The sequence below is a fragment of the Pinus tabuliformis genome, chromosome 9 (genome assembly GCF_031772625.1).
Source record: "Pinus tabuliformis cultivar Carrire ecotype Pingquan chromosome 9, CPIR1, whole genome shotgun sequence".
NCBI classification, from domain to species: Eukaryota; Viridiplantae; Streptophyta; class Pinopsida; order Pinales; family Pinaceae; genus Pinus; species Pinus tabuliformis.
In genome coordinates, this window is record NC_142307.1 from 1,049,254,743 (window position 1) to 1,049,281,048 (window position 26,306).

At 40.2% G+C, this 26,306-nt stretch overlaps 1 protein-coding gene across 2 annotated transcripts in view; it reads left to right on the plus strand.

Annotated features, from left to right (window-relative positions):
• LOC149152298 (protein unc-13 homolog) overlaps positions 1 to 26,306 on the plus strand; it is a 535,466-nt gene that overhangs the window by 110,084 nt on the left and 399,076 nt on the right. For both annotated transcript variants that reach the window (XM_089438315.1, XM_089438316.1), the window contains 2 exons: positions 8,714 to 8,881; positions 9,185 to 9,295. In XM_089438315.1, the coding sequence (XP_089294441.1) occupies positions 8,714 to 8,881; positions 9,185 to 9,295 (279 nt within the window). The remainder of the gene's footprint in view (positions 1 to 8,713; positions 8,882 to 9,184; positions 9,296 to 26,306) is intronic.

Sequence of the window (26,306 nt, forward strand, 5' to 3'; positions counted from 1 at the left end):
CTAGGTCTCTCCTCTCAAAACGCTCCAACACCCTCCTAGTGAAATCCTCATAGGCTGTAACTCCTGCATGCCCCATCGTGGTTAGCCCATGGAACCACCAGTCATGGGCTTCTCCCTCTAAATGCAATGTGGCAATCTTAATTGCCTCCCCCTCTGTCATCTGATTGAGTTGGAAGTAGACATCTAACTTCTCAACCCATGCTTTCACTAAGCTCTTGGACGAACCATCAAAAGTCAAGAGGAATAATCTCCCCATGGTGCGCTGCAAATTTGTACCATGTGTGTAGCTTCCTCCGCCTTTCCCTTTTCCCCTATTGTTACCCTTCAACTATCAAAAGTCCCTAAAGGTATTGACTTCTCTAAAGTCGAGCCCATAGGACTAATACTCCACAAAATAGTCCCCCATGGGCATCTCCTCTTGTCCTTGCGGCCCTCCAGCATCGGATGCTAGAAACGTGGGATAGTGGACCTGGGTTGTGTACTGGGAATGAGTGGTGCATTGGGGCCATGAACTCGTGGTGATGCGAAGTGCCGAAGCCCTTGCCAAATAGGAATTCCCCATTTCATCACACCCCAATTTAGTTAAGTTGACCTTTAGTTCATGTTTGTTGATATTTTGGAGACTACTTGTCTCAGAAGCATCCTATTCTTGGAGACCTAGACACACCACATGAGGAAGCTTCCTCACCACTTAATGTGGACCTAATCATATTTATTTTTGGTTTAGGGAAGTGCACCCTACATGTGGATACATTTTGATGTTTTACTTGCACATAGAGTGACTAATACCATAAGATGATCCTGTTTTCAGCCTGCCTTACACTCCAAGTTAGGTTTAATTTTCAAGATGGCTAATATTGAAGTTGAGATTATAACTTGGATAGGAATTTTTGCATAGGTTCAGTGTGAACATGTGAGAAGTAGTTTGTGATATTTTCAAAAAGTGATTCTACTTTTATAAAAGTAATTATATTTTGTCATTCACATTAACAAAAATGTGAAAGTCTTATATTTGGTAGTTGAGTCTAAAAGTGTATCTCAAGCATGACTTAGACTAGGAGTAATTTAAAAAATATATTTTCTGCTAGAAGTATAAAGACAATTCAAGCTATAGGCTTTGATTACAATTGAGTGACCATGTAAAGTGTCATTTGATTCAATTTAATGCAAACCATGACAAGGCAACCATCATTTAACAAAATATATTATCCTTTCATAAGACAGTGGGTGAATGCATAGAAAGGAAGGAACCTTCGCTATTTAAGAAGGGGAGGGGCATTTTGTGAAGGGGGAGAAAAGGAAGGTTATTATTTTCTCTGGAATTAGAGGAAAGAATTTCAAAGAGAGTTATTAATGAAACTGAGCTTTGGTTGTTCTTGAAGTTTTTGGGCATGGGGGCCAGAGTGCCAAATTCTCGTACTATTTTGGCGCTGGGTACCGAGGTTGTGCCCAATTTGGTAGGGAGGAATCGACCATTTTGATAACGGGAGCGGATTTGGAGCTACAACTTCTCAGGATCGACTTCATTCACGGAAGCTAGGTAGGTGTCTGTGTATTAGATTGATAAATTCTTACTTAAATTGTAGTTGCTAAATTTGGATGTATTTAGGAAATTGAATATGAAATAATAACTGGTTTAAGATTTGCTTCAGAATTCTACATTTTAGGTATCAGAGTAAGTCCATTTCTTTGATGATGATGGAAATGCTTCTTCTTGCTTCCTTTGGATGTAGAATATGGAGACTTCAAGATGCTTCAAATATGTAGTCCTTCTTTCTTTGAGTGGAGGTATGGTCCTTGAGGTCTTCTTCTCATATTGATGACGAGTACTCCTCCTTGGTGCTTCTTAGTCTACTCGACCCTTATGTATCCTTCTTTAAGTGGATGATCTTCAAGCTGCCTCTTCTTGTTGTTGAGAAATCTAGTGCTTTAGTGTTAGATGATTTCTCTTTCTTTAGCGACTGCTTGTGAATGATTTTTACTTCTTTAGATTAGTATCTTCTTTGTGTTAGATTATTAGTGTTCTTCTTCATCAAACAGTAACCAATGCATGAACATAAATAGACAAGAGACACAACATGTAGGCATGAGCCAGGGCCAAAACCTCTCACTCTTTGAGAGGAAAACCCGCACAAATTCTTCTTATAGAGATTCCAATTGACAAATACTAAGACCAAGACCCTTGCCCTAATAACCACTCCAAGACTAAGACACATGTCCTCTTTGAAAGTCAACCTCTTCTTCTTGTCTCCTCTTCCTCTTCAACCTTTTGAGCAACGAGACATTGTCACCATTGAAATATGATCACTGTCTTTACATCGTGATCTCCTTTTGTGAGACCTCCCCTCTATCAATGATCGAGACCTCACTTCTGTGATAGCACTGAGTTTTTCTTTAGATAACACTGAAACTCAATCTTCAGATTACCGTACCGTAGTTTTCCTTTTAGCACCAAACTGTAGTATATATCTATACTTGTCCAAACTATGTAGCACAAAGATTCTTGTTGTCACTGTGATTGCAGAGGGTTCCGAATTTCCTTGATACCACCGAACTATAGTATCTCCATAGGACTGTGCTTCCTTGTTAGAATACCGAAACTTTATCTCTGACATGGTCATTTTCCTCGCTGCTTTTGTTCTCCCGAAATTACAGTGACATCCAAATTCCTTGACTGTTGTACCCTAGTTCGAGCTTTTTTATCTGATCTTTTTGTATTGTAGCTTGACATCCAAACTCTTCCATGGCAATGGATCATTGAAACAAATAATCCACACCTTTTCTGGTCATCGAAATCTCAAAGTGATGCGAAGTTACTTCACTGTCTTTCTGCGATGAGCATAGCCTCTTATATATAGTTGTTCGTCCATATACTAGGTCGACATTACCATCCGAATAGATGTGTCATTTTAAGCAAGCCGACATAAGTTGTTATTAATTTCATCTTGTACGCCGATATCAAGAGGATTGTGCTTGTCTTTTTGGAGGTCTATTTAGACATAGACATAGACTCATATACATTTTACATATGTTGAAGAAGAGATTCTTCACACATGACATTGACTCTTTGACTTAATGATAAATCCTAAATCTCTCAATGGGATCCACTAACAAATAAAACCTCTCTCTCATGAAACACATGAAGCAAGGCATACAAAAATAATTTTATTTCCTTTATTACATCATTTACAAAAGTCACAATTACATGTCATTATGAAGACCGGATCTAGTTAGATTTTACAACACTCCCTCTTAATTAGCGAGGTATTCATAATGGTACTCGGTCATTCTCAATCTGAATAATTTCTCATAAGAAGAATTCAGATTTGTAACTCATTTGTATAGTATCATGCCAACCAACATTGTCATATAGGAAGGCCTTGACTAACAACTCTATCTATCCACAAGATCAGAGCACAATGCTGGCGAGACCAATGATTTATAGACACACTCATCATTGTCTCTCTTGGAACATACCCTACCCGGGTTCTCTCAGGGTATGCTCCATGAGGACTATTCTTATCTTGGACTCCTCCTAAAAGAATATCGGTCCTCCATGACTACTCTTACTGTTGGATGCCTATTTCATCCTCAAAGAGCATTGGATGCCAAATGATTACACAATCCTCCTTTTTGTCTTCCCGGTGAAGACCAGAATGACATGTCTATCACTCCTTTTTATACCAAGAGGTTTTATTCCATTAAAGGAATGTACTCATTCCTATCACAGAAGGAATGTATCTAAGCTCCCTGCTTAGGAATTTTCCAAGTTTCTTCCAAGAAAGAAACTTCTTTTCAGTCTCCTTCTTAATCGGGGACGTATCGCAACTCTTCATGTGGAGATCCTGAAACAACTAGTTGCTTGAAGAGCTCCTTCTTTCAATGTAATAAATTTCTTCTTCGTTAAGGGGTCTTCAACTTTGGGGTCTTCTACATAGGGCACTGTTCATTCATCACTTTTATCCATGAGTCAGTGATGTCTTCAACTCATCAGAAAGTGATTTTCCATTTGTCTTTGCTTCATGTTATTCTGCTTTCATGCCATATTTTTCGGAAGGACATTACATCCTTCTATATGGTCCACCTACATAAGCTCATCCAGATATTAGTTCAGAAATAATCAATGAACATCTCAAATCAAAATTACCTTTACCATGACATCTTCCTTTAAGTATCAACATCATGTATGCAGATTGACACATCTTCCACTGATATCCATTGTCAAGGGTATTTATCTTTTTCCGACTTCCATTAGAGTCTTCACATTCTTTTGAGAGATCTTCTAGTCAAATCTGCTTGGACTTCAGATGTTGAATGCCTTCTACCTTCATTGCACATTATCACGATCTCTTCCTATCTTTTCACACACTTCATTCCAAAAGCTTCTAATCAAAGTTCTTCAATCGTAGTCAACCACCTCATACTTCATATGAGGACATATTATGTTGATTTCATCTAGTATGACTCATGCCTTTTCAACATTCTTTCCTAGGAGGAGATTCCTTTCCTTTGATCATGCTTTTCAAAATAGAAGTAGTGATCCTTGTTACCTGCAACCATACGATATGACTTTATAATATTAAATACAAGCATACATACCTTATTTACCTTTAGGTCATCTAGGTTTCTTTCAACAACTTTCTTGATTGAAAAGATCTTCAACCCCTTGACCTGCTTCATCTCTCATGTAATCATACCATCATCCCATGAACTCCACAAGTTGGAGTTTTTAATGAAACACTTGCTTCTTTTCTAGATCATTGAATCCTTTAACAAGGATTCCATCTCACATATTCTTATTCAGCAGATGTTCCCCTTTTAAACTGATGTATGATGAAATTTGTCCTGGATGACTTCTTCCTTTGATTTTTCAATGCGGTCACCAATAGCTATATCCTTTGACTATTAGACATCTTTCATGTTTCCTATGGTGATGTCACGAGCTCTTGTTTCTAATGCTTCCTTGATTCCACAATGCATCTTATTATTTATTATAGCCATATCCCATAACATAAGATTTAGAAGATATGTCAAGCCCTTTTGAGAGGGAGACTATCTTAGGCCTAGTGGAGATCTCTTACTTCCTCCTTTCTTGGACTTCCTTCTTTCAGCTTCCTCTAATTCTTCGGTGAAATGGACTTCTTCTCTATCCTTCTTGTTATTTTCCTTCTAAGGACAATCTTTCTTGTAATGTTCATAGCATTGAATCTTAGCTATGCTTTTCTTTTCTTTCTGAGAACCAGAATTTTCCAAACTTCCTTTCCTTCCAGTAAATGTTTGAGTTCTTAACCTTCAACACTTTTTCCCTCAACTTGTCTTCGTTTATCTTCCATAGAAATCACAAGTTGTCGAATGAGGTAACTTTCTTATCCCATGGATATCTGTTACACTAATTATCTTTTAGGGCATTATAGATCAATGATGATTATCTTCTTTCCTAGATCTTGTAGATGAGATCTTAAGAAGATACCCTTCATCCTTTGATACCTTTACTTTTTGTGTAGATCAGATCTAAGCCATGTGTGTTAAAATTGGCAACTAGGGCCAAACTCCATGTGGGTCACCTTATTTATGGCAGCTGATATTTTTCGTAGATTCCTTTTGTCGAGAGGTGTAGGATTGATATAAAGATCATTCGATTCCGACGAGAATTTATGGAGATATGAATTTATTTCTAATTACTTGACAAATTGTCAAGGTCGGCCAGCAGCTAAGTGTGTGGCACACATGCTCAGTGTTTGATATAAATAGAAGAGAGGTTGAGTCATTTTAGCATCTCATCTCATCATCTCTTCTTCTCTTGCACTCTCCTTTTCTTGTTGGGGTTAACAAAGGAGCAAATAGTGGGAGAAGAAGGACGCAACAAGGAGAAGGACGCAACAAGGAAGGGATGCAGGTCTGTTCTGCGTTGACCTAGGGTGCAGCCAGCAAACAGGGACAACTTTGACCAGCGAGAAGCCTCATTTGACTGCGGCCTTGTGTGGGGAGTCTCCCTCAAGCAAGCCGCAAATCAGATCTGCTGTTTGGAGGGCTGATTTGACCACAAAGTGACCAACGCAAATCTGGTTAGGGCTGACCGCAGGGCTGCCTAGACATTGACCAGATTTGACCTTTTTCTCTAGACTGTTTCGGGCTGTCCTTCATCTCTGTTGAAGGCTGGGTTGACTAAGGTTGATTCTAGACTATTTGTGAATCATCTGATCCACTTTGCAAGTGCTAGTTAGGGCATCTTTTATTGCTGTCATAAAAATTACAGATCTGAACTATTGTACTATTTCTCTCTCTGCTGAACTATTGAAGATTAAAGAAGAATTGATCAAAGGGTTTCCCCGCATTGGGGTTTGTCCTTGGCTAGCTGCCACATTTGGTGTCTCTTGTCTTAGCTTGTTTTCTATCGATCTATTAATGTTCTATCTGCACTTTACTTTATGTTTATGTGATTGCTAAATCAGTGGCTAATAAGATGATTTGAAGTAAACTGCTCTGAGCATAGAACATACAATAAATTAACATGGTATCAAAGCTGAGGTGAAGACCAAGCCCAAGCAAGAGCAAGAGCATGAACAATCACCGAAGACTATTGAAGCAATCCTAAAACTTCATGGGGTTCTCATCACACTTCCTTGCTGAAGACAAGCTTCGTGAGAAGTCTGACTATCACGGATGGAAGATGTCTCTCGATCTAACATTAGAAGAGCAGGAAGTGTCGGACCATGTGAGAGGTAGATTTGTCGAGCCTCCATCAAATGCATCCACTGCTGCTAGGAACAAGTGGACTAGGGGAGAAGTCAAAGCAAAGAAGATCATCCGGGACTCTATTGACAAGCGCCTGGTGGCCTATGTTTCCAAGCTGATCACCTCCAAGGAAATCTACGATAGATTGGTGAGTTTATTTAAAGTTAATGATGCAAATCAAGTTTTGTTCCTTAGAAATAAGCCGAAGGAAATTAAGAGGGTTCAAGATGAGAGTATGCAAACATATTTTTTAAGGATCACCGAAATCAAGAATGATCTCCTATCAATTGGGGAAGTAGTTCCTGATAGGGAAATGACTATCACAACTCTCGGAGGGCTCCCATCTGAATGGTATATATTCCGAATTCGGAAGCGCCGCTTCCGACGAAGCTTCCTAGGCGCTTCCGTACGGGACGCGCTTCGGGGCTTGGAACCGGGGGGGGGGGGGGGCGCTTCGTGCAACACTGGTGGCAATGTTAATGTGCTTCTGACATATTCAATTCTTTTTACATTTTCTCTTGCATTTCTATGGAAACTTATACTTTTTCTTCAAAACTATTCATTTCCCGTGCAAAAGGAATTACCGGAAGAAAAACATAGATAGCTCTAAGAGGAGTTATAGTTGAATGCTTGCTTTTATTTTCAGAATTTAAAGTTTATGTTTCTGTTGCCAGTCTATCTTTGTTATAGGCTAGGCCAAATAGGTCAAGTGTTCATTGATGATAAAAATGAGTAAGTGAAGGACTTAAAAGGTAACCATAAGCTCACCCAATGTAGCTTGTACACCCAAAATAGGTATACAGTTAAACATTTCAGATGCAACAGGAGTGAAAACATTTCAAACTATGGGTGTGGCAGTGTGGAAATTTTCCTTTGCAAAGGAGGGGTGTTGTCGAGATGGCAGTGCAACAGATGGAGGAGATGAAAGAAGTAAAACCCTTGCGACTCTGCATTAGACAAACTACATCATCGGGCATCCTCCTTGAGGAGTTTACCAGTGGCAAAAAGTTGGAAGTCATTCAATAAAATATCAATGGGTAGTACCTTCAATTTTCTAGTTCTATATTTTGCCATCTTCCCATACATATCTGCTGGCTATGATGTCTCTGCTGCTTAAGAGAAGTTGTCAATGACAATTCGTCTTTTTACTATTACTTTTTGTAATAATATCAGGCATACATTTCCTAGTGCTATGAAGAAAACATATTTATGTTGAAATCTTGAAATCAAAAAATATCTTTTCTACTAATATCTTCATATGATGCTCAGGAATTAGATGTATCTGAAATGAGAAGACGACATTTTTGGATGCAATAAGAAATGAAATGAAACTGTATTAATGTCCACTGATGACCAAATTTGGTCAAAGGGACTGTAAAGCACAACATATCAAAACAGCAATAGTCGTCTTCCAAAATAACAATGGAAAACCTAAAGCTAAGAAAATAAGAAGAAAAGGAAAGCTCTATATAACAAAAAGAGCCAGCAATAAATACAAACACAAGTAGAAATTAAATAGGCTATAAGAGAGGAGGATCAGTCACTATCATCATCAGATCCAGGAATAGCAATGTCCGCCCTGAGAGCCTTTTTGATAATGTCCTCTAGAGTTTGGGAAGTGATCTGCAGCAGCCATTGGGTGTTACTGAAAGAGGCGAGAGTAGGAATTGAAGCTGAGGTGTAGCCCAGAGCAGAACCTTTCCTAGCATTTGAGATGGAAATATTCCTAACATTATGGAAGAATTCTGTTGATCAGCATTTAAGGTGGAAAGACTCCTGAGTCTTGATAATATTAGAGAACTCTGTTGATATTGTAGCTTTTAGTGTTCTTCTTTGCAGGATAAAACTATTTTCTTATCATCACAGATTTCTAAACATGCCAAATAAAGAAGAGATAATATTTTTTTTAAATGTAAAGAAGAAAATAATTGTTTTTCTGCATTACATTTACCTTTTTCTGACTGATGTATTTGGCCAGATCTCAAAATCCATGGATAGACGTACAAGGGAAGCCCTATTAAGGGCTGCTACTGGAAAAGTTGGAAAAAGAATGGATACTCTCTTGATTCCTTTGGAATTCCTATTTGTGGTGTCACCTGATGATTTTGGAGACATGAAAGAATACTCCCGTTGGAGGAAACGACAGGTTTGACTTTTTCCCAACCTAATTACTGGTTATAATTAGTTGAAGTTACTAGTGATCAACATCTTCCCACCTTTCAAAATTTACTGTAGGACTTTCCCACTCAATCTTTTATCAGATAAACTAAACAAAAGTTTTTCAGTGGTTATATTCTTTGTTTGATATGGTTAAGCTGCTAGCATATATCCAATCTAATCGGATTTTCTTTGCACTCATCCAATAGAACTCTTTAACATCTTCAAAATGGTGGCAATGTTTGAGATGCAATAATTTTTATGAGCTCTGATAAAGTGCTATGGATGCTAGTTAAATTTGTTGGAGGAAGGTATAATCATCCACCCGGCAATAAATCTGGAAGAGCCTGATAAGGTTGGATCTGAAATGAGGTTTCTTATTGCAAAGGTTGAAGAAGCAAAGGTAATGTAAATCAAACTCCCTGTTTTTCATAAAATTGACACTGGAGAAGAGAATGTGAATTACAAAGTCAATCTCTGTTCTGCAAAACATGCACAGGTTAAACTGTGAACTCATGCTTCTTTCCATAGTCCATCATCATATCCAACGACACAGAGATATTTAAGAAACCTATAAATAATGTCTATAAAAGTAGGATAATCAAAAGTTATTTTTAGGTACCTTGGAATTTATAGTTATTTATTTTCGTTTCTGATTTTTTTCTTTATACTTATTTTTTGACAATAATGAATAGATTTGTAAAATCCTTATTTTGATCTGATGATATGAAGATTAGTTATATTTAATGCCATTGAGCTGAATAGAGATGATATGATTTGTTACAGGTTTTGCAATCATTGTTATCTAAAACTTCCACTAACATCCACTAGTAAAACATGTTATAGGGCAGTAGTCTTAATGTATGGTATCACTATTGCGTTTGTGAATCTGCAAGAGCAGTCCTCAGTGAGAAGCATTGGAAGGTAGAGTTGATAAAGAAAGATGCTTGATTGATAATTTTGGGGAAAACGTAAACATGGAGATCAAAGGGTGAAGTGGACAAATCTAAGAATAGATGCGCTTTCTTTGTGTAGTTTTTACATTGTTGCTCTTAGCTGTTTCTCCTTCCTCATGGCGCAGAAGTGACAGCAGATCCATGCCTCAGGATGTGGGCACAGCATTGATGATTGATGGAGCTAGCCAAAGCACTAGCTGCTTTGGGAGGTGAGTCGTTGTTATGTGGGAGTGAGTTAGAAGGGTGCATGGTGCATGCATGCCTGCCCAAGTCTCTAGTTTAGACTCAGATTCTATCCAGTCTTTAGTTCAGTACAGACTCAGTTCAATTCTGCATGCATTTCCATAATTAGCTAGTGTGCACTGTAATGTCCCAAACGAAATAAATTTGGAACATTCACTTCACATAAAATTTCTACTCATAAACAGAAGATAGCAATATAAAATATAACATATAAAATGCATGCAAGTTGATAATACGATAAGTAGAAAGAATCTCAGCTTCATTATAATACAAGAACTGGGGTTTTACACGCTGGAAAAATAGCTGAGATGGCTGGCCTCAATAGATCTGCAATAATGCCACAATGGGCCTCCCAAAACAAACTGAAAAACCATGCACTGCATCCTGTGAACCCTGAATGGATCCATCAAGGGAAGAGATGGGTGCTCGCCCACTCTCATTGAATCACCTGAGGGTTTCCGTCCTGGGGCTATTGCTGAAGTAGAAAACCGGGTTCTCAACCTCTCATACAAGAAAAAATACTCAATCCAAGATGTCATCCAATGGCCTCCTCCTCCCTTTTTATAGATTTCATGGATCCCTCTAGAACCTCCCATTTTATTATCATTTTAATCATGGAGCACATTTCCCTCTTTTATTTTGATTAAAATATTCTTTTTAATGCAGGAAAATGGTAAATTGGCCATCCTGTCTCCCCAGGTTACTGAAACTCTCATCTAACCATCCCATCATGTAGATCTTCTCGTTCCGGTTCCAACGAGCTATTACACTAAGGTGTTCTACCACATATTCCTCCCGTAATGCCACCTTAAGCGTAATTAATTGAGTCAAGCTCACTAACAACTCAGTTTTCTGAAAGTTGTTGGAATGCGCTAGAATGAAAGGCAAACTGTGCGGATAATGGAATATACCAAGCGAATGCCATCGAACCTCATAGAAACGCCTCAAAACTTCCTCGAGACCCCTGATGACATAACTTGCTCCACTGTCCTGGCCATCCCCCGCCCTCGAAATCCACCCTAGTTGTACGAGGAAGAAGAATAAAAATGGGGCATGACATGCACATACTTGAGGAGTTTTTCCAGTTTTACATAGAGAGTGCAGATCTCAAGGAGGGCGTGCATGCTTGCATGTTTCAGCTCATCCTCCAGTTTAGGCACTTTTCCCATGGCACTCTTATCGATGCAAGGAGGGCACACTAGGTGATCAGATTAGGGTTAGGGTTTGACATAATCAAACCAAGTGGTTCCTGCATGTGCTCAGATTCATTGTACTCTTCCTTTTCCTATTGTATAAGGGAGATGAACAGTGCACTATTGTGTTGGTGAATTTTACTTTTGAGCTATTGCAGTTTATTTTATCTTTCAGAAAAATAGAAGATAGATGTAGACAGTCTGTTTATAATTTGTGGTAGTGTGTTTTTGCAAATTAATGTATTCAGAAATTGCTATTTTGATTGAGGTTTTCAGTTGTTAACCTACTTAGGTTTAGGTTTTTTCATCTTAGTACAGAATCTGCTTACCAAGGTCTGAAATTTAACACTTTGTTTTATAGTATCCTTACTATATTCATGAGTAAAAGAGGAACATTGGTGCAATGATATGCCAATGTGACTCATCCTTCCTTTGGTGCTTCACAGGGCTTTATTTGGCTTCTTATTCTAGCTAAGTGTTGTTTCAATTTGAGAATACCCCCACCTCCAATAGATTTATTGCAAACTTTGCATATCATTTTTCCATCAATCACATCACAATGAGCCCATGTAGTGTCCTTGGCTTTTGGAGCCATGCTGGCTTGAAATAATTAATATTGTTAAACAAATCTGCCATTTAAAAAAAATTGCAGCTAAGAAAAATGGAAAACCTAAGATAAATTTAGGAAAAAAAATGCATATGTAGCCTACAAAATTTGATAGCATAGAACTAGAGATTTGATAGCATAGAACACATAAAAAAATTTAATACATGGACAACAGTGAAATGAGGATTTTTCAAGTGAAAATCCTTACCTGGAAATGCAAACTAGCTTCCTTAGCCTCCTCTTGAAGATGCCAACTCTACTAACAACTCCAAACTATCTCCAAAATAGCTCCAACTCCAACTCCAAGCCTCCAAGATGACTACTCCAGCAAAAACTCAACACTCTCCAAGCTCCCAATCAAACTCACAAAAACTCCAAATGAGATGTGTGAGGCAAATGAGGGGGGTGAGCTCCTTTTAAAGGCTTGGAGAGGGTGTTTTTGGAGGGAAACAACCCTTACTTTCCCTCCAAAACACCCAGGAAGCTTCCTAAAAGACGTCATGTGGGTCCGCTGAGACCTTGGCAATGAACATATAGGTTTAGGACGAAACTAGTCGGTTTGACCATAAACCGGTCGGTTCCGTCCTAAACCGACCGATTTGGTCTGGTTTTTGTGGTTTTTAGGAGAAATAGGCCCTTGAACCGAACTTTTTTTCCGGTTTGACCCGGTCACCCAATGAACCAGTCGGTTTGATCGGTTTCCTGTTCAAGCCGACTGGTTAGGATTGAAAATTAACTCCCCATTTAAGGTGAGGGAACAAGATCACATCCAAAACCCTTCTTTCTTCTAAGTTACCCAATAATCCATGTCAAATGCCCAAATACAAGCAAACATAAGCATTTGATTGCAAAATGGATAAAGTACATTTTGATTAGAAGCCCACCTTCCAACATATTCTCTTTCCAGATAGGCGATGAAACATATGATCGACTGCTAGTGGCTGTTGGATGGCCAACTGGAAGAGATGATGGGAAAAATATTTCTCCCATGGGGTCACCCACTTTGGGAGAAATTCCTTGTAATTTACGAAAACAATAGACTTGAATCTACTCTACTCATCAGTGGAAACAATTAAACGATCACGAAATCACAAAGCATACAAGAGAAAGAATTCAATCAACACATTGCACAATGATTTCTTGGGGAAAACCACAGTTAAAATCCCCTGCTATCTATATATTGCATTAGTCAGAAAATATGAGAAGATTACAATGCTTTGCTCAAGACCGAGAAACCTCTACACTACTGTATCTGTCTCACTGCTTCCTAGACAAGCCCAGGCCAATACTTAACTAAATTTTGGCTTGCCCAAGTCCCTATTTCCTTGTGCCGTTTCCTTGGGAATTAGCCCCTATTAATTAGGGAAATTCCTCAATATGAATTGTGTAATCCTCATAGGCCTTCCTCTGACTGCATGCACCACTTGTACAATTCATATGATTATATACCTGATAGTACACTATTGTTAAAGTTGGCAACTAGGGCCAAACTCCATGTGGGTCATCTTATTTATGACAACTGTTATTTTTCTTGGATTCCTCTCTCTGAGAGGTGTAGGATTGATCTAAAGATCATCTGATTCCGATTTATGGAGATATGAATTTATTTGTGTTATTGGCAATTTGTCAAGGTCGGCCAACAAGCAAATAACCCCCAACTCAACCTCAGTGTTGCATTATAAATAGAGGAGACCTCAAGTCATTTGAGGCACACACATCTCTCATGATCTCTCTCCACTTGTTTGGGTTTGGTGGAAGGAGAGGTCAAGAGGGAGACATAACCATAGTCAAGGAGGAAGCCTAATCCACAACAAAGGAGGTCTAATAAGCAGCTAAAAGAGAAGCCCTAGCCACTGTTGAAGAAGGTGCCCTAGCCGCTGTGCTAAAGGAGATCAAGCCACAGTCATAAAGGTGCCCTAGCCACAGTCAAAGATGCTCTAGCCATAGCCAAAAGAAAGGCCATATCCGCAGCGAGAGGGAGGCCCTAATTGGTAGAAGAAGAGGCCCTTAACTGCAACAAAAAGGAAGCCCTAGCCAAGAAAGACAAGAAGGACATTTGAGGACTATTTCAGCGGTACGTTTAAGAGATAGAGTTGTTGATTGAAGGGCCAAGGCCCTGTTCTTGGAGGCCGAGGTAATGAGTGCTTGCTAGAGGGTGCAACAATTGTTTTAGGGTGACAAGTCCATGCGTTGGGCTTGAAATTGCCCTAAAGGAGCAGCGTGGAGGGCAACATCCTATTGGAGGACAACCGCAGCAAGAGGAAACAATTCTGGGTTAGTTTGAGGGTTGCTAGGGACTGTGTTTGGGTGCCCTAACTAGTCCAGAATTGCAGCAACCAAGTTACCCTAGAACAATGAACTAGTGCTCACATTTTGGAGTGCATCTTGTATGTGTTGAGTCAGTTTGATGGGAAACTTGTAGGAGTCCTTAGGACAACATAGAAATTTAGTTTGCTAACAGTGTAGAGGGTTAAGGGCTGCATATTGTGACCTATCCAGATTTACAGGAGCAACAAGCAAATAGTGGAGGACAACAACATTTTGTGGAGGAGTGTTGAGTCAATGTGTTGACGAGATTGAATCATGATTGCAGCAGCCTGTTGCTGCCATGTGGAGGATCTTCAAAGCAGCTAGAAGGATGCATTGAGCTTACTGTTGAAGATTGAAATTTTCTGGGCTTGACCAAGTCACTTAGAGGAAGATTTCCATCTTGTTTGATCAACATTGACATTTCTGATCGAGGCTTTACTGATGTTGTCATAAATTCTCATATTTGCATATTTGTACTATCTCTCTCTCTCTCTGCTGAACTATTGAAGACTAAAGAAGATTTGATCAAGGGTTTCCCCACGTTGGGGTTTGTCCCTGGCTAGTGCCACATCTCGTGTCCTCTTGTCTTGGCTTGTCTTCTACTGTTTATGTTTATGTTCTATTTGCATTTTACTATCATGCTGATGTGATTGCTAATCTGGAAATTGATATTGGGCTAATAAGAAAAATTGGAGTAAATTGCTCTTAAACATAGAACATACTAGAAATTAACATGGTATCAGAGTTGGGGTGAAGACAAAGCCCAAGCAAGAGTGAAAGAGCAATCACCGAAGACTGTTGGAAAGGACAAAAGGCTCAATGGGTTCCTCATCCCACTTCTCGGCTGAAGATAAGCTCTGTGAAAAGTCTGTGACTATCACGGATGGAAGATGTCTCTTGATCTGACATTGGAAGAACAAGAAGTGTTGGACTATGTGAAGGGTAAAATCCCCGAGCCTCCATCAAATGCACCGACTGCTACAAAGAGCAAGTACAATAAGGTTGAAGTCAAAGCAAAGAAGATTATCAAAGATTCCATTGACAAGCGTCTAGTGGCCTACATCTCCGATGTAAACACCTCCAAGGAGATCTATGACAGATTGGTAAGCATGTTCAAGGTTAGTGATGCAAATCAAATTTTGTTTCTCAAAAATAAGTTGAAGGATATTAAGAAGGTCAAGGACGAGGATATTCAATCCTACTTCTTAAAGATCACTGGGATCAAGAATGATCTTCTATCTATTGGAGAAGTCATTCCTGACAGGGAACTTACTATCACTACCCTTGGAGGACTCCCACTTGAGTGGTATATATACAGAGACACTATACTCAATAATGATCGAATTTCGGGATTTGAAGAATTGATATCAAGATGCATTCAGGAAGAAACAAGAATGGTGGAGCATGGAATGCCTTCTAATAGAGGCAACCCCACTGCTTTTTCCGTTGATGCCAAAAGGAGAAATAATACAGGGTCTAAAGGACACTTCAATGGAAAGCCCAGATCTAAGGGTGGAAGGAAAGGCAAGTGCTTTGTTTGCAATAAGTTTGGCCACTATGTGAGGGAGTGTCCAAATAGAAGGGACACATCACATGATGATGATCACAATCATTGCAGGGGCAACGACAACAACAATGATCGAAGGAATGACAAGTACAATGGCAAAGGAAAAAGGAATGCAGGACATCAAGGAAATGGTCACCCCTCCAAGAAAGCAAGGAACTCCAGGTATGAAGAATGAAATGTTGTTTTTGATAAGCAAAAGGAGTATTATCTTATATCGGCCCTCTCCACCACCTCTCCTCCGGACACTTTGGGAAATTGGCTTATTGATAGTGGTGCTTCAAAGCACTTCACCGGATACACGGAAACTCTCTCTAATCTGATAGAGAAGGAAACAAACTTGGAAATTATTCTTGGAGACGATGCCACCTATTCGGTAAAGGGTGTAGGGAATGTTACTCTTTAATTGAATCAGGGTAACACTATTAATTTACAAGAAGTTCTATATGTGCCTGATCTCAAGAAGAACCTAGTGTCCATTTCGACAATGGAGACAAAGGTTACAAGGTGGCATTCATCGATGGAAAGGTACGTGTTTGGAAAATAAATTTTAAAGATGCTTTTACTCTTGGGTTCAGGGTTGGCACTTTGTATCAAGTTGCAGGAAGTCCATTGGGGACCATGTCTTGTAACACATCTCTACAATCTGAACTATGGCACCGGAGGTTTGCCCATCTTCATTACAAGGCCCTACTCGATATGAGACAGATGGTGACAGGGATGCCCGAGTTCAAAGAAGAGCATGAAGGTATATGTCCGGGATGTACCGAGGGAAAACTTACAAGTAATAGCAAGACCACAGATGTGGAACAACCCAATGGGTTTGAGGTTCATGACCGAGAACCTCATGTATACAGATTAAAGAAAGCTCTTTATGAGTTGAAGCTGAGATTCACTAGGAGTGAAGCCGATCCAAACCTTTACTTTAAGGTTGAAGATGATAAACCTCTCATACTGGTACTTTACGAGGACAACCTCTTTCTGACAGGTGTAGACCCTCTCATTTACAAATGTAAGAGGGAGTTGGGTTCCGAATTTGGAATGGTGGACTGCAAACCTGTGACTACTGTTGATTTGGGCTAGCATCAGATGTGCTCTAGCCACGAAATTTGGTGGAGAAGTTGGGGCACATGAGATCTCCAATACCTAGAAAGGGTAATGGAAGATTCTAAACAATTCAGGAGATATTAAAATAATTAATATTTTTAATGGAGTCCCTAAGTCTAAACTTAGGGAAAATAAAATATTAATGTGTATTAATATGAAACTGCGCTAGAATGGTCCAAAAGACATGGATCAAGCCAGACCTAATCTTAGCCATTGATTAGGGACTTAATCTCGACCGTTCATATGTCAACAAGAAAAGTATAAGAGGAGGCTTGAGGGTCACTTGGAGAGTACACGGGAGTGATCAGTCATTCTATTCTCTAGAGCGGGGTTTGCTAAGAGAGATAGAATTACTGATCGGGAGATGCAACTGAGGGGTATTTGAGTACAGAGAGACAGAGAGGCAGAGATAGTGCCGGGAGAGCAACGCAATAGTCGGGGAGAGTGATGCAAAGCCAGCCAGGGCTCACGCAGGGCCACGCAGAGGCAGCCGATAGCTGTGCAGAGCCTTAGAGAGGCCAGCGCTGCTGACGCAAAGGGCCAGAGGGCTGACGCAGGGCCTCCTAAGGCTGACGCAGACCCATCCGGGGTGACGCAGGGCCAACGCTAGGTAGAGAAGGGCTGACGCAGTCCAGAGAGAGGCTGACGCTGGGTTTTTTGGGGCACATTTGTGCTGGGTAGCTGCCAGAAGGATTATCCGGGGTTTCAGCCAGGAGATTTGTCAGAAACTGAGAGGTATTACTGCCAAGGAAATTCTTTGTTGGGTAGGCCAGTTTCAGCACCTAGATTATACTATGATATTGCTTAATAAGAAAACCGTCAGATAGCTGCACCAATTTTCCCACATTGGGTTTTTTCGGGGATATTAGTCCAAAAATATTGGTGTCATATTGTGTGATTGTTTCTGTTTCCTTTAGTTGGTGATTTGTAATATGTTGAGCATGCACTAATGTTTATTTTCAATATTTACATTGTAAATAACTTGTTAAGTAAAATAACAAGTAGGTAGGAATAAATAAGATAAAGTGCATAGAGGGTTTCTAATTAAGTAAACTTAGAAACTTCAACAAAGCTCATGTATATAGATTAAAGAAAGCTCTTTATGAGTTGAAGCAAGCACCCCGGGCTTGGTTTGAGAGGATTGACAACTATCTGATGAAGCTGAGATTCACTAGGAGTGAAGCCGATCCAAACCTTTACTTTAAGGTTGAAGATGATAAACCTCTCATACTGGTACTTTATGAGGATAACCTCTTTCTGAGAAGTGCAGACCCTCTCATTAACAAACGCAAGAGGGAGTTGGATTCCAAATTTCGAATGGTGGACTGCAAGCTTGTGACTACCCAGATGGAGCTTAACTTTAAGAAGTTATGCGGTAGCGCTGTTGGACTTGAATTGGGTAATGCTTCTGAGTATCGTCGACTCATAGTAGCATTGATGTTCTTGGCGAACTCCCATCTGGATATATGTTGTGCAGTTAACACGTTGAGCCAATATATGGTTGAGCCTCATCACTCACATTGGATTGGTGCCAAGAATCTTCTGAGGTATCTTCAGTGCACAATCACTCATGGACTGAGATACACTGCTAGAGATATGAGGCTGCATGGTTATTCTGATTGGGCAGGTAGTGTGGAGGATCACAAGAGAACTTCTGGGTGCTGTTTCTCTTTGGGTTCTGCTTCGATATCTTGGATGAGTAGGAAGCAGAAGTCGGTTGATTTGAGCACTGTTGAGGCCGGATACATAACTGTGAGAATGGCCTCCTGTGACGCTGTCTAGTTGTGGAAGCTTTTCAGGGAGCTGTTTGGACATGTGTTGGATACCACCGTGATCCTCTACGCCAACCAGAGTGGGATCCGATTGTCGGAGAATCTCGTTTTTCATGATCGCTCCAAGCACATAGACATTAGGTACCACTTTATCTGGAATATGGTACAACGAGGAGCAATAAGGCTCCATCACATTGGGATTGATGTGTAGGTCGCCGATATTCTGACAAAGTCCCTAGGAAAGGTCAAATTCTTGACTTTCCGAAAACGACTAGGAGTCATGGAGAGACCCTCTCCTGAGGGTCCTGTATTATATGGATATTGAGCTCTGGGAGCTTCAGGGGGCTTGGGGTACTTCTTGGAGCGATGAGCAACCATAAGGTGAGTGGTTTAGCCTTCCCTTAGTGGTTTGCTATGTAGGCAGGATGAGTGGTTAATCCTTCTTCTGTCGAGACACAATCATAGGGTGAGTGGTCCAACCTTCCCCTAGTGATTTGTTGTGTACATGGTGAGTGGTTCAGCCTTCCCTTGGGATACCCCATGGCGACATGTAGGCAGGATGAGTGGTTCATCCTTGTCCTACTGAGTCATCCTACCGATGCAGTCTGGGACTCATGGGAAGTACCTCTCATCTGGCCAATGAGCAGGGAAATGAGGATAGGGACCATAGTACTACCAATGGATGCATCGTGTACTACTGTACTCCCTATGCTAGGATGACTTATATTGATCTGGGATCAATGGAATTGATTTCGGGTCAGTAAGAGTGGTATGAGACACCCTCTTTATTTGGAAATGATTTCGGATCAGTAAGAGTCGTATGTTACACTCTTTATATGGGACTAACTTCGGGGCAGTAGAGAATGGTATGATACATTCTCGATCACTTCTTCTTCTTCATAGTTAAACAAAGGAGAGTAGAACAGTGCAGGGCACTACATTGATGGCAGAGATAGTACAGATCGGTAGATGGATTAGCAGATGGAGTTCTCCCTAGTTGAGAGGGAGTGTTAAAATTGACAACTAGGGCCAAACTCCATGTGAGTCATCTAATTTATGACAACTGTTATTTTTCTTGGATTCCTCTCTTCGAGAGGTGTAGGATTGATCTAAAGATCATTCAATTCTGACATGTATTTATGGAGATATGAATTTATTTGTGTTATTGACAATTTGTCAAGGTCGGCCAGCAAGCAAATAACCCCCAGCTCAACCTCAACGCTGCATTATAAATAGAGGAGACCTCAAGTCATTTGAGGCAAACACATCTCTCATGATCTCTCTCCACTTGTTTGGGTTTGGTGGAAGGAGAGGTCAAGAGGGAGACATAACCGCAGTCAAGGATGAAGCTTAATCCATAGCAAAGGAGGTCTAATACGCAGCTAAAAGAGAAGCCCTAACCACAATTGAAGAAGGTGCCCTAGCCGGTGTCCTAAAGGAGATCAAGCCATAGTCATAAAGGTGCCCTAGTTGCAGTCAAAGATGCTTTATCCACAGTCAAAAGAAAGGCCATATCCGCAACAAGAGGGAGGCCCTAATCCGCAGAAGAAGAGGCCCTTAACTGCAGCAAAATGGAAGCCCTAGCTAGGAGAGACAACAAGGACATTTGAGGACTATTTCAGGGGTACGTTTAAGAGGCAAAGTTGTTGATTGAAGGGCCGAGGTAAGGCGGGCTTGCTGGAGGGTGCAACAACTGTTTTAGGGTGACAAGTCCATGCATTGGGCTTGAAATTGCCCTAAAGGAGCAACGTGGAGGGCAACATCCTATTGGAGAACAACCGCAGCAAGAGGAAGCAATTCTGGGTAACTTTGAGGCTTGTTAGGGATTGTGTTACATTGCCCTAACCAGTCCAGAATTGCAGCGATGAAGTTACCCTAGAACAGTGAACTAGTGCTCACATTTTGGAGTGCATCTTGTATGTGTTGAGTCAGTTTGATGGGCAACTTGTAGGAGTCCTTAGGACAACATAGAAATTTAGTCGCTGACAGCGTAGAGCTTTAAGGGCTGCATATTGTGCCCTAACAAGATTTGCAGGAGCAGCAAGAAAACAATGGAGGACAACAACATTTTGTGGAGGAGTGTTGGGTCAATGTGTTGACCAGATTGAATTGTGATTGCAACGTCCTCTTGCTGCCATGTGGAGGATCTTCCAAGCAGCTAGAAGGATGCATTGAGCTTATTGTTGAAGATCGAAGTTGATTGGTCTTGACCAAGTCACTTAGAGGAAGATTTCCATCTTGTTTGATCATCATTGACATTTTTGATCTAGGCTTTACTGCTGTTGTCATAAATTCTCAGATTTGTATATTTGTACTATCTCTCTCTCTGCTGAACTATTGAAGACTAAAGAAGATTTGATCAAAGGTTTTCCCACATTGGGGTTTGTCCCTGGCTGGTGCCACATCTTGTGTCCTCTTGCCTTGGCTTGTCTTCCACTCTTTATGTTTATGTTCTATCTGTATTTTAGTATCATGATGATGTGACTGCTAATCTGGAAATTGATATTGGGCTAATAAGAAAAATTGAAGTAAATTGCTCTTGCGCATAGAACATACCAGAAATTGACAACTATCTTTGAACTCCAATCTCAACTGGGTAACTCTCAGATCTAACATGCATGAGTTATTTATGAGTGAATCACGAGTTAACTGGTTGAACATATGAAGCAACACCCCACTGTCTGACCTCCTACTAGTTCCTCCATAAGTTGGAACAAGTTCAATTGACTTTAACTCAGTTAAACTGAATTAATTAATTACAACTCAAAGTAAACTCAACTAGGGCTCCTATACTGTAGGAAACACTCTACATGACTCAAGTTAGACCCTCAACTCGAATTAACTGATCAAAATAAGTCAAATTAACTTAGTTAACTCGTACAAGTTATCTTGTGATGTGGAATTACAATTTTATTCCTAATTTAATTCAAGGACAAAATTAAATTAGAATTTTCTTGTTGCATTTTTCAATGCTCCCTCTCAACAAGAAAGTGATTATCGGATACCCCAATCCTGCCTCTATGGAACTCGAATTTGCCTCTTGACAATGCTTTAGTCAAGATGTCTACATTCTGCTCCTCTTTAGGATTGTTCTCCTGCAACATGATTCTCCTCTGCACACAATCTCGTAGATGGTGCTACTGAATGTCGATATGCTTGGACTGATCATGAAAACCTAGATTTCAGAGAGTTTGATACAACTCTGATTGTCACAGTAAATCACTGTGGGATCCATCTATTGACGAAATAACCCAACAATGATCTTCCTCATCCAGATAGCCTCACAAGCTGCTTGACTAGCAACCACGTACTTTGCTTCTGCCGAACTGAGTGCAACCGATCTCTGCTTCTTGCTATACAAAGAAACTGTTGTTGACGCAATACTGAAGATTCCCCTTGATGTGCTCTTCTTGTCAGATGGACTCTCTGCCTAATCTGGATCTATGAAGCCTTGCAGCTTCACTCCCTCTGTCTGTCTATACCAAAGACCAAATTGTGTGGTGCCTCTGAGGTATCACAACATATTTTTAGCTGCCTTCCATTAGAGTTTGGTTGGCTTAACCATTGCTTGACTAAGGTGGTTAATTGCAAACCATATGTCTGGTCGTGTGTTCAACAAATACATAAGTGAACCCACAAGATGCTTGTAAATAGTAGCCTCCACTACTTCACCTGAAGTAGCATCTTCCTTCCTTCAATTCCTGCTAGAGGAGTCTCCATGGGTTTGTTGCTCTCCGTGTGGAATTTCTTCAGTATCTCGTTGGCATACTTGCCCTGAGAGACAAATAGTTCCTCATCTCCTTGCCATACTTCCATACCAAGGAAATAATGCATGAGGCCCAGGTCCTTCATCTTGAATTCTCTTGCAAGATCTTCTTTGCAAGATTTTACTAGCTTCTCATCACCTGTTAGAATTAAATCATCGACATATAATACTATAATCAACAATTTACCTTTAACCACAATATGGTAAAGGTTCGAATTTGCTTCACTTTTGGTGAAGCCCAACCTGGTGAAATAACTGTCAATCTTGGTGTACCAAGCACGAGGTGCTTGTTTCAATCCATACAACACTCGCTTGAGTCTGCACACATGCGACTCTTTGTTGAAGGTCTCAAATCCTTCCGGCTGCTAAATGTACACCTCTTCTTCAATCGCTCTATTGATGAATGTTGTCTTCACATCCATCTGATGTATCTTCCATCCCATCTGTGTTGAAAGTGCTAGAATAGATTTGATTGAAGAATACCTTGCTACTGGAGCAAAGGTCTCCTCGTAATTAATTCCCTCTACCTGAGAGAACCCTCTAGCCACAAATCTGGCCTTGTGTTTCTCGACACTCCCATCTGTTACTTGCTTTACCTTGTAAAGCCATCTGGAACTCACCACTGACTTGTCTGCTAGTCTTGGGACCACTTCCCAAACACTGTTTCTGATAATGGAGTCATACTCCTCTACAATGGCATTAACCCATACTAGTTTCGACAATGCTTCCTCGAATGAGGATGGTTCAATCTCTACACTCTCGCTCATTAGAGCCATGTAGCTAGTGTACTGATCTCATGACCTCCTTTGCTTGCGCTGTGATGTGGGTGCTCCCACATTCTCTCTAGCATCATGCATCAATTTGTCGGGTTCTCTACTGTGCTTCCTTCCATCTCTCGAAGTCTTTACATGAGTGGGTGCTTCCACTCTCTGCTCCTCTGCATGTGGCTGCTCCACATCATCCTGAGGTTCTTCCTTTGGAGCTAAAATCTCCTCATCTGCATGTAATTGAAGATTCCTCTCAAGGGAACATCTCATGGCCTTCTCTTCATCGAAATTCACATCTCTACGAACCATTGTCATCTAGTGAGATGGCTGGTACGCTCGATAGTTGTGAGGTGTATCAGTGTACCCCAAAAATATGTCCAACTTAGCTGTTGGCTCTAGCTTTTTCCTTGCATCCTTGGTAACATGACAACAAACTGATGAACCAAAGATCCTGAAGTGTGCCACATCTGGTTTCTTACCTGAAAAAGATTCTTTTGGTGTACTCATCCCGAGAATCCAATGAGGACTCCTGTTCTGCACATATACAACTGCGTTTCATGCTTTAGTCCACAAGTGCAACGGTAGCCCTTGATCATGTAACATCGCCCGTGCAGCTCCCATAATACCACCCCATTCTGTTGTGGGTTATGGGGTGCTACTAACTCCCGTCGAATGCTTTCTGATGCACAAAAGTTCATGAATTCATTCGACACATTCTCCACCTTTATCGCTCCTGAGAGCCTTCACTTTCTTGCCAGTGTCTTTATCAACAAGTGCTTTAAATTCACAAAATTTAGAGAAGCTTTGATCTTTCTTCTGCATGAAGAAAATCTAGCACTTATGTGAGAAATCATCAAAAAATATTACATAATACTTGTGCTTGGTCATGGAGGCTGTCGAGAACGATCCACACACATCTGAGTGAACTCTTTCAAGGATCACTTGTGCTCGACTGTTCTTATCATGAAAGGTGGTTTTGGTGTACTTCCCCAATGTACACCCTTTGCATGTATCTCTTTGCTCTAGTGTACCCTTGGGAATTCTTATAGAAATATGTTGCATGATCTTTAAAGCTTGATGGTGTAAGTGACCCATTCTTCTATGCCACAATTCACGGATGTCTTGGCTTTGCACCTTTTCTGCTTTTGTGCTCAAGGCAGCACAATCTTCTACATTCACTTTGTAGATTTTCTTCACCCGAACCCCGATCTGCTTCACTTGTCTTGAGGCTATGTGACAAAGGAAAGCCTTTCCTTTGCTAAATATCACATCGTAGTCACGGTCCTCCAACATAGCAACTGAAACTAGTGTTGAAAATATCGGTATTGACAAATTATAGGTGAGGGTCCAGAAAACATCTTATCGGTAATATCGGCGAAAATATTGGCAAACATAAAAAATGCATAATATATTCATTTTTTTCAGATATTTAAAACAATGTTGCGAAAATTGCGACTTTTTCAAATCCCCGATAAACTCGCCTGATTATTACGCAGTTTCTTTTTCCAAAAAATCGGTGAAATAATCACGATAACTTCAAAAAGCGTGATTATTTCGAAATTATCGCAATTCGATGGGAAGTTATCGCCAGTGTTTTTAAACCCGGCCGGCTCAGAACCGACTCGGCCAAGTTGGTCCGAGTCAGCCAAAACTTGGTGGTTGAAACGGTTCAGCCAACCGAGTCCGTATCAACCCGGCTGGGTCAAGGAAAGCAGCCAGTGAACCCCCAAAAACTCAGTTTTTTGATTTTTTTAATGTTTTTTTTTTCTGAGTGTGGGGGACTCCAAATGGTTTTATTAATTGGTTTGTTGGTCTTTGGGGTCCATTCCCCTCTCCTAGTATTGATATGCTATTCATGGTAATGTTAAATTCTTAAAGTAAAAGTGACATTCTCCTTAATCTTCATTTTCATTCTTTACTTAAATTTTTAACATTACCATGAAATGACTCAGGATGTTTGAGAGTGGTTCCGACCTCATTGGATTTCATATGGAGAAAGTAGAATTTTAGATTTCATTCAAAATCCAGCAGACTTATCAATTTTTCAGGATTTCAGGATTGGGGGATTGCAATGTTTCCATTGAATTTTGTCATATATTAGGGTATGGAACTCGTATTTAATCAAGAACACCAACCCCTCTATGTACCTTGATGTTAGTGACATTGGTTGTTGAACTCCTCCGGGATTCGCTCCCAAACCGGGAGCTTCTGAAAATGTTGCTCCTTCTCCCGTTTTCGCTCTCGCTCCCCGCTTTCACTCCCGCTCCCAAGTAACATTAAGTCAGATGATGTTGGCAACTCTAGTAGTAGCCAATAGCACTGGTCACATAGTTTTGTTGTAGAGGCCATTTATAGCCTCCTTGGTTATGTGTCTTTGTTTTGATCTCTATATCATCATCGTGAATGTATTGGATATTGCACTAGGTGCCATTTTGATATAATGGATATATTCATGAGCTTACTTTGATCATATGTTGTCTTCTATCTATATTCTAATGCTGTGTGTTTGGAAACATGAATGAAAATCTTTAAAATTATGTGTTTTTATAAAAAATAAATATTTAATGTATTTTTTATAACGACTGAGTCACTAAAATCGAGTCGACTGAGTCGATACCGAGTTAGAGTCGGAGTCGGAGTCGACCCTCGGTCGAGTCGGAGTTTTAAAACATTGGTTATCGCAGGGGTGGCGGACAACGCATTTTATAAGGGAAAACATGATTTTTTTTGTCATTTTGAACAGACAGCGGCGTAGATTGAGAGCTGAGGAGGAGAGGAACCTTAGAAGGCGTCTACTAGGGCAGAGGAGGAGGAAGCCTGGAGATTTTAATATCCTAAGCAAGAGAACTTCGTCTTTGGATCAAATTTCTCTGGCAAACCGTGGTTTCCAGGTATGGGCACTAAATTTGGCCATTTTGCTTTGGTTTTTTTCTTGTTTTTGCTTGGGTTTGTATAACCCATTGATTATCAATGATTTTTTAGTGGATTTGATGGTGTTTTTTTTTTTTTTCATTTTTGTTGCATAGAGTGGAAAGAGTTCATTTTGGATTGAGTTGATGTTTTTTTGTTTGTTTGTCAAAACTTCAATGTATTGTGTCATTTATTAATTTTTTATTTTATAATTTTTGT